This window comes from Malaclemys terrapin, chromosome 22 (genome assembly GCF_027887155.1).
Source record: "Malaclemys terrapin pileata isolate rMalTer1 chromosome 22, rMalTer1.hap1, whole genome shotgun sequence".
Lineage (NCBI taxonomy): Eukaryota > Metazoa > Chordata > Testudines > Emydidae > Malaclemys > Malaclemys terrapin.
The window spans coordinates 14448557-14457582 of record NC_071526.1 but is presented as its reverse complement, the minus strand read 5'-3'; the positions used below and the strand labels follow the sequence as shown (position 1 = coordinate 14457582).

Sequence of the window (9026 nt, the reverse complement as noted above, 5' to 3'; positions counted from 1 at the left end):
CCTCCGGTAAGTGAAGACGTACCCTAAGAAGCTTCACAGGACTCGGGAAGGAGAATAAATGACACTGGTATAAGGAACCTTTCCACCAGTATAACTGCATCCACAGGAGGGGTTGTCCTGGTAAAACTATCTGTTTAAAAAAAAAAAATCACACCCCTAGGAGACCTAGTAAGACCAGTACGCAAATTGTGTAGAGCAGGCTCTCCTACTGGAAAAGAGAGTCCCAATTCTGCAAGTTCTCTTGACATCTTTGAAGGTCTGAGTACCATCACCTCCCACAGCTGAAGGCCCTACCTTTGAAAGTGATGACTGCTTTGGGGGTAGTTCCGGGCCACAGGAGCCACCACAGACAATAAATGGCAGGAGCGGCGTTGCAAAGCTCTTTGTTCTGTGTTTGTACAGCGCCTGGCACAACTGGTCCTGGCCCCTAGGCACTACTGCAATAAACAACAACAACGATAATGCACATGGCATTTTATTGCAGTGATCTTTCTAAGTATAAACTGTTTACTGAAGCTTAAAGCCCTTCATGATTTTGGCCCCTACAAATGAAAACAAAAACTCAAATACACATTGGCAAGAAAAGGGAGCTAATTATCCTGTTTGTCACTTAAGTCAAGCAGCCCAATTTCACACTGCATAGGAACCGTGCACTGGGTAGGACTCAGACATCAAGCTACGCGTCACAAAAAAACAGGACCCCACAGTGAGAGAAAGGAAGTGTGGGCAATGGTTCTGTTAAATGCTTAATCTTTGGCAAGGGAGTCAGGTTTGAAATGCCAGCACTCGGGCACAGGAATCGGAACAGCTGTCAATACAAATGCTGCATCACTTGCCGCTTTGGAGACTAAGGGGCGTACGAGGTAAGATGTCACTAAGCTACTGTGGGGGAAACAAGGAAGCAAGCCCCATAAGGCCGGCTGAGGAGGAATAAACGTTTTCAGATGCCGGACAACTAGGACAGCATCCTCCCAGGGTGGCAGGAGAGCACAGTTTGGGGACTGAAGTACAGTTTTATCAACTGGAGACACAGCAGCCATAGCTGTTTGGCTGGCAAGGGCAGAAAACATTTTTGGTGCCTCCTGAGTGACAGAGGGAAAAACGGTAGCCAATCAGAGCTGAACAGCACAGCAGGGCAGCCCCCCACAAAAGTTGGTGCCTAGGGTAACTGCCCTTGTCACCCACCCCTAGAACTGGCCCTGACCCTGGCAGGAGATGAGGGGCAGAGGACACTTGTTCTCCTGAAAAAGAGTTACCATACAGTGTAATTTACAATGCTGGCCTTCCTTTTATGTGGTGTGCCCCCTGGTGGCAATATAATGTAACCAATGTTTTTGGCAGGGACATCTAAATTGTTTTGTGGACTGGAGATTGCAATCAAAGCGACTGACAGCAGGGCTTCTGCCATACGTGTTCACAGCCCGATTCCACCTGTCCATGTTGCTCCCTCGTTCTCAGGCACTTCACATTGGTTACACAGCGGGGAGACGAAATGGAATGGGTTTATCCTGTCAGACGACCTACATATCCAGGCGAGAGGGGCTGATTGATCGCTCCCGGTGACTTGTTTCCAGCCTTCCCTCGCTACCCTCAGGCAAAGAACCGTCCCAAGGTGTCACAACATGCGAGTCGCAGCCATCGTGAGGAAGTCTTCATAGCTGAGCCGCACGCTGCCTACCCTGCCGGTATCCTTCTCCTGGAAAGCGTCGGTGATGCTCTGGAGCTGGGAGCAGAGCTGAATGAAGCTATCCAGCTGGATGGTGGAGTTGGAAGCCCTCTGAGAGTAACGGGCCAGCAGCAGCTGGGTGAACTGGGGGCTCAGGTTGTATCCCATCTGGGACAGAGCTGGGAGTAAAGAAACCAAGGTAAAATAAACCCCTCGGGCGACGGACCCCTTCCCCTGGGGAGATCAGTCCAACCTCCCCTCTCAGAATATGCAGAGGCCTTTCCCCTCTCTGATGCCAGAGTGCTGTTTAAAAGCACAGCTGATCACAACGCAGGCAGTGCTTTCCGAGTGCTAGCAATATAAACTGAGGTGCAAGTTCCAGATCCTCCCCTTGCCTCCCACAGACAGTTAAATCTCAGCAGCTCATCAGATAAAGTGGGCCTTTAGCGAGGTGCCATCCAGGCAGAGTTATTTTGGGGAGGCGGAAGGGGGCAGAGCGTTTCCTGGAAAAAAAGCAGCTAGTTTGCTCTGACACCTACAGCCTTCGGACTAATGCACACACCTGACAGGTAAGAGTCACGGCAAAAGGGGATTGGCTGCACAGCCTCGGCAGCCACGACTTCCGAGTGGGAGCCTCTCCACGTATCAGAGGCAGGAGCACAGGGATCTGCTGGAACCACTCCTGCTTTCCAAGCACGGGGAAGCGATAGCTACAGAAGGTGTAACTGCACCACTTCCATGGAGCCCACTTAAAGCTAAACAAGCACAGTGCATTCATAACACAGCGAATGTAGCTATCACACTGCAGGAGGCGACGGCTGGAATTATTTAAGTGGGAGACAACCAAGCCAGGACCGAGCTGTTGATTTGTCCACCATTGCCTTGAACTGACGCAACTGAAGCAGTTGTCATACAGGTTTGGACACAGCCCCTTGACCAGACACTATATGGTTTCAGAGAGCAGCTAGTAGGGACAGGAACCACAATGGGTACTGTGCAGTCATGTCTGAGGACGCTGCCACCCGCTTGCTCTCCACAATCTGCCCCATTCCCTCTCGTCTCACCTTGCTGCAGCTCACTGAAGTTGATGGAACCGGACCGGTCTCTGTCGTACTGCTGAAAGAGGTTCTTCCATTGCTGGATGAAGCGCCACAAGGCCGAGAACGCAAAGATATCGATCCGTCCCGACTTCGTTTTATCAAACATGTCTGCCAAGGAACCAACAGCAAGAGCAGGGCCGTGAGGGATGATCCAGAAAGAGTGCCATGCACATCTACAGAGCCTCCCATCAGAAGCTCTCAAAGAGCTTTACAAACATGCCACATCCCAGGGAAGTTTGTCATTCTGCACTGCTCAGATGGGGTTTGGGAACTTGCCTAAAGGCAAGTCTATGTTACGGGACTTAATCGACCTAATTTACGCAACTCCAGCTACGTGAATAACGAAGCTGGAGTTAATGTAGCTTAGGTCAAACTTTTGTGGTGTCTACACCGCGCTGGGTCGACAGGAGAAACTCTCCCGTCAACTTACCTTACGCGTTTCATTTCGACGAGGTACCGGAGTTGATGGGAGAGCGATCTGCGGTCGATTTAGTGGGTCTTCACTAGACCCGCTAAATCGACTGCCTGTGAATCAATCGTTGCAGCATAGATCCCCGGTAAGTGTAGACATGCCATGAGACCACACTGCCACCTCCCAGAGCTCTCCCCATTAGGAGCTATGGAGCAAATCTAATCACGGGAACAGAATTCATAATGGGAAAGCACTATACTGATCAAAATGTTGGTATTTATGTTACGGGTCCTTCAGGCAATGGCATCAAAACCTTTACCCTCAGGGTATCGCAGCAAGCGAGGAAACTGTTAGGAATTCAGTTTGCCATAGCAAGCGGTTTGGATTTTTCTATCTATCCTTTGTTTGCTGCCCTCCTTAACAGTCAAACCATCCTTAGAAAGAGGAGCTAGACACACAGGACAATGGGCGGGGACTATCCTCAGCTGCCATGCAGCACTCAGCTCGTAGAAGTGCTAGACAATCAGCTAGCTTAGGGCATTACAAAAAACTGCTGGGGAAGTTCCAGCTTCCAAGACAGCATAAGTTGTTGCACTGTGAGCTTCGGCTCCAGCGTCTTCCTCCTCTTCTGCTCTTCCAGTCTCTACCAAGTGGGGCATGAAGGTTTGCCCAGTCCCTCCCAGCTGCCATCCCTAATCTGAAACAATCAGCCCGCCTGCCATTCACATCCCTTTTGCGAAGTAAATGTTTTGCCAAGGGGGGGAATACACGGCTGCTGTACACTTGACCTAGGATTCACCCTATTAGATCCAAATTCAACGCACAAAGAGCTGGATTTTTTCCAACATTACAAAGCAACCCCCGCAGAGTTCAGCATAATATGCATTGTCTGTTCTAGTACAGATCGCAGCTCTTGAGCAATTTGAAGGGGAAAAAAACCATCTGGACTCACTTATCATCATAAGGCAGGTCTCATCATTAAATGCAGACCAGTTGGAGTTGACCAGGGCCTGCTTGAGTTCTTTGATGGAGATGTAGCCACTGTGATCAGCATCCACTGTCTGGAACCAAGAAAAGGCCTCCGGGTCCACGCCGGGTGGCATGTTACCTGTCAGGAGGAACAGGATAAAGGCTCACGCAATCCACTAGAGAAATGACAGCTTGCTAGTCACTAAGCAAAGCAGCGTTTGTCTGGACCTAGCTAGACCCTCTTCACCACTAACAGCTGGGAGTCAGCACAGGAACGCTGCAAACAGCCAGACAGCAAGTGCGGAGGGACTGGTTACAGCTGATCGGCCACAAGGAGAGGCTGAGTCAGCTTTTCCAGTCTAAATGCGTTTTTATGGCCACGTGATATAGCCTGTGGAAGCAGGTTCATAATGGCCGGAAGTTGGCATGCAAGGTCTTGTCAAAATAGAGAGAAGCAAATTAGATCTCTTCAGCTGGTTTGTAAATGGAGCGCAAACAAATGGAAGCTGGGGCCTTTCAGCAGGATAAACCCAACCAGTTTCAGGGGAGACAGATGTGCGACTATCAAGTTTTATTTCTACCGTTTGGGGATGCAGCTTCTTCAGCATTTTTCCTCCATGTTGGAGCCTTAAATAATGAACGCGAATATTTTTATGAACAGTTTAATTGAAATGAACGATTCAGTTAAATGCCACAGTTCCCATTCTGCTGGGCAAGGCATATTGTTCAAGTGGCCCCTGGACATATGCCCCAGACCTTTGAATGACAGCTGGCACATGTCTAGGCCTTGTCACCTGAAAGGTTCTTTACAAACAATAAACAACCACCCTGGGAGTTTGGTCATTACCCTCATTTTACAGCTGGGGAAACTGAGGTACAAAGTGGTGGAAGGCTATTCCCTTGGCCAGCTGGGTGTCGGGGTCTGAGCTGGTGTTTGGAGTCAGGAGTCTCCGGATCCCTGTCCTGTGCTCAGATCATAACTCTCAGCTAAAGGAAAGTGCCATGTTAGCACCGGAGCCAACATCTTCATTTAAAAAACAGTCTCAAGCGTTTGCTTAAAGATAACAGCACTGCAGCTAGCACTGGGGAATCCTGGCAGCAGGCGGCTGCCTGGCCAAGGGGAAAGGAATACCCATCTTGGAAACCTCTCAAGAACCCAAAGGACGGCAGCTTGCTAGTTACGACTGCACCCCCACATGCACACGGCCTTCCTCCGTCACTGAAAGCAGCCAACTAGCGTTGTGAGACGCTCCATAAGCAAGTTTGTGCAAAGAACGAACTGCTCCGCCAGCACAATGGAGAACACGTGCAGGGAGGCGGGATCATTCCATCACACACTTTTCTACTCACCAGCAGGAGCCCCGGCTCCATAGGGTCCTGGCTGAGGGGCACCATAGGGATTGGTAGATGGCTGCCCATAAGGCCCTCCTGGGGCTGGGCCTCCTGCATAAGGTCCCCCAGGAGCTCCAGATGGTGCCCCGCCCGGGGTGGGATGCCCATAAGCTCCTCCGCCAGATGGTGGCCCATAGGGGCCTCCAGGTGCTGGGCCGCCATAGGAACCACCAGGCGGCACCCCACCTCCATACTGGCCTCCGGAATAGTAACCGCCCTGCGGGGCGCCTGGGGCTGGCCCTGCTGATCCGGGGTAACCCTGTGGGAGGAGAAGGGGGAAAATAAAGGACAGGTTGACAGCCCAGAGAGAGCAGAACACACTAGAAAGCACAAACAGCCGCTGCAAGGGAACTCCCCAGAACTCCCAGTACAGCTGCACATACAACCAGCAATCCTCCAGACTGCTCGCAGCACCCCCGCCTCTTGGCTATACAGCGTGCCAGCAACTCTGGATTACCAGAGTTTATAACTAAAATCCTCCAAGACACGGACTCCCCCTACCCAGCTTCAGTGGAGCCCAAAGGGAAGTTTTTGAAACAAACCCTGTTCAGCAGGGTAGGGAGGGGGAGAGAGCGCACGGCAGACACCAAGCAATCAGCTAAGTAAGCTGAAGGGACCTTGAAGACCCCGATATGGTAATTTAGGGTTAAACTGGATTATCTGAGGCCTACACTCCCACTGGGCATTATTTTAGGGCATTTGGGGAGTTTAAAGCATAGAGCGAACCAGCTCAGCAGCTTTTCCTGCTCTGGGTTTTCCCCCAGAAATACCAGATGTAATGTTCTGCACTGGCATGACGTTCTCTGTAACAAACCGTAGCTGCTGTCCCATTCAGACCAGGGCACGGCAATCCTGGGAAACCAGCTCCCCAGGAGTCCTGCCATCCTAGGTTCCCTGCACAACCCGATACAGGTAGCTACCAGGACTGTAAATTGGCCTTCTCAGAGCATCATCTGACAAATCCTTCATGCTACAACAACAGGCGTGCAGTAGTGTTAAGAACACCACACAGCGGGTCAGACTAGAACACGCCGGAGGCCAGTTGGTAAGAGTACTGCCCAGCATGAGAGAGTTTACGTTTGGATTTTCAGAAGCTCCTAAGACAGCGAGATGCCTCGCTCCCACTGATGTTCCCAACTCCCTTCAGCACCTTTGAAAATCCCAGTTTTCATGTTTGTGACAGCTGGTGGCCTGACAGCCATGGACCCCGAACCCACAGACCTGGTACAAAAGCCTAACACACCCTGCTCTTCCACCCAGGCGCTGTAGCTGCGACCTGCAGGAGTCTCCTCTAGGGAGGAGAGCGGAATTTAGTCTCCAGAGTCTAATTCAGTCTTTGGTTTCTCGGCCACCTGGGGAGCCAATCAGTGCTGTTTTTGTGATGCAGCCACCTGCCCATCAGGCACCAGGCAGAGACCACAACAGAAGGGTTTGTACCTGTAATCCTAGCTGAGAAAGACTCACCATGTAAACAACAAGGACCTTGCACCTTCATGGGAAAGGTGAATCCTTTTAAAGCAGCCAAAAGTAAACCCCCTTCCTTTCAGCAATGAGCCTTCATTAAACCAGACTCTTACCTAGGTTTGTCCACACACAACAGCCCTTTCTGAAAGGCAGGTCCCTTTAACGTGTCTCAACCTGAGCCCCCCCAAAATGGAGGCAGCCAAAATCACTCGTCGCTTTTGAAAATCTTGCCCTTTTATACTCTGTTCCCTCCTGCTACCACACCAGGCACCAACTAGGTGCTGTTGTCCATGCCAAAGGCGGTTGCATTTTAGTGGCACTGCTGGAGTGTGTAAAGCCCTTGGGATCTTTTGGGGCAAACAGCAATTGAAAATTTCAGTGAAAGGCGCCAGGGCTGCCAGCTGTCACAACATTTACACCGAGGGGACCTTTAACGGGGAAGCCCAGTCAGCTTGGGGGCCTGTGAAACAACATTGTAGCGCTGTGTTGTGACCTTCTGACAGAGCCACTTGGGGGCCTGTTGAGTTTTGGGACAGATCTGGTTGGGGGGTGGGGAAGAGGCAGGGGAGCAGACATGTTAAATGGTGCTGACATCTGAATCATCACCCCCTCCACTTCCACCCACTTGCCCAAGCACCTTGGTGCCAACATGCCCTGTGTTGCCCCCAGAGCCACTCTATCAGTCCCCACTCTGCCTCTGGTGATGGCACCCCCCTTGACACCAGCCTGGAGCCACCCTGCCATGCCATCTGGGTGACACCCTGCTATTGGGGCTCCACTGTACCCCAGGCTAACCCCCCCCCAGCACCAGCCCCCCTTCTGCACAGGCATCCACGACTGCCCCAATGCCACCCCCCAGCACCAACCTCACGGGCCATCACCACCCCCCAGCCCCACCCATGGCACCTCCACCACAACCCCACCCCCCTCCCGCACTGCCCCCCAGCCCCACCAATGGCACCTCCACCACAACCCTCCCAACCCCCCCTGCAGTGCCCCCCAGCCCCACCACTCCCCCACACTGCCCCCCACCCCCACCAATGGCACCTCCACCACAACTCCCTCCCGCACTGACCCCCAGCCCTCCCACCCCCCGCACTGCCCTCCAGCCCCCCCCCCACACTGCCCCCCCACCCCCACCAATGGCACCTCCACCACAACCCCACCCCCCTCCCGCCCCGCCCCCCAGCTCTCCCAGAGGCTCCCGGGCGGGGGCTCGCAGGGGCCGAGCTGCCAGAAACTCCCCCAGGGCCGGGCCTGGCCGCAGAGCCCCGCGCGCGCTCACCTGCCCGTACTGGTAACCGGCCATGGCGTCCTCGGACCGGGGGAGCTCGCCGCCTCCGCCCCGCCCGCGCTGTGAGCGCAGCTTCCCTCCCCGCCCTCCGGATTCGCTGATTGGTTGCCGGTCTCTGAGGAGAGCGTCGACTGGCTTCTACTGGATGTCAGTCAGGTAGCTCCGCCCAGAGTGAGATCATGTGACTGGGGAGCGTGGGAGGGGCTCTTAAAGGGCCAGCAGAGAGTGCGCCCTTAGGCTAAGCTGCCTGCCATTGGCCCCGCCCCCTCAAACCCCGCCCCTGTGTCCCGCCCCCGTCTCTGGCCCCATAGCCCTGCCCTTATGCCCCTGTGCCCCGCCCCATCTCTGGCCCCATAGCCCTGCCCTTATGCCCCTGTGCCCCGCCCCATCTCTGGCCCCATAGCCCTGCCCTTATGCCCCTGTGCCCCGCCCCATCTCTGGCCCCATAGCTCTGCCCTTATGCCCCTGTGCCCCGCCCCATCTCTGGCCCCAGGGCCCTGTGCCTGTGTCCCACCCCCTGTCTCTGGCCCCATAGCCCTGCCCCTCTGCCCCACCCCCATCTCTGGCCCCATGGCCTCACCCCCTCTGCCCCATCCCCTGTCTCTGGCCCCATAGACCTGCCCCTGTGCCCCGCCCCATCTCTGGCCCCAGGGCCCTGTGCCTGTGTCCCACCCCCTGTCTCTGGCCCCATAGCCCTGCCCCTCTGCCCCACCCCCATCTCTGGCCCCA

General features: G+C 54.0%; 1 protein-coding gene across 1 annotated transcript; it reads right to left on the bottom strand.

The window, feature by feature from the left end:
* Window positions 1-459: 459 nt before the first annotated feature.
* Window positions 460-8356, bottom strand: PEF1 (penta-EF-hand domain containing 1). The gene is made up of 5 exons (XM_054012019.1): window positions 8289-8356; window positions 5498-5798; window positions 4131-4286; window positions 2731-2874; window positions 460-1845 (listed from the first exon to the last, which is right to left on the bottom strand). The coding sequence occupies exons 1-5, from the start codon at window positions 8310-8312 to the stop codon at window positions 1616-1618; spliced, it is 855 nt and encodes a 284-aa protein (XP_053867994.1). The 5' UTR covers window positions 8313-8356; the 3' UTR covers window positions 460-1615.
* Between the last annotated feature and the right edge of the window lie 670 nt (window positions 8357-9026).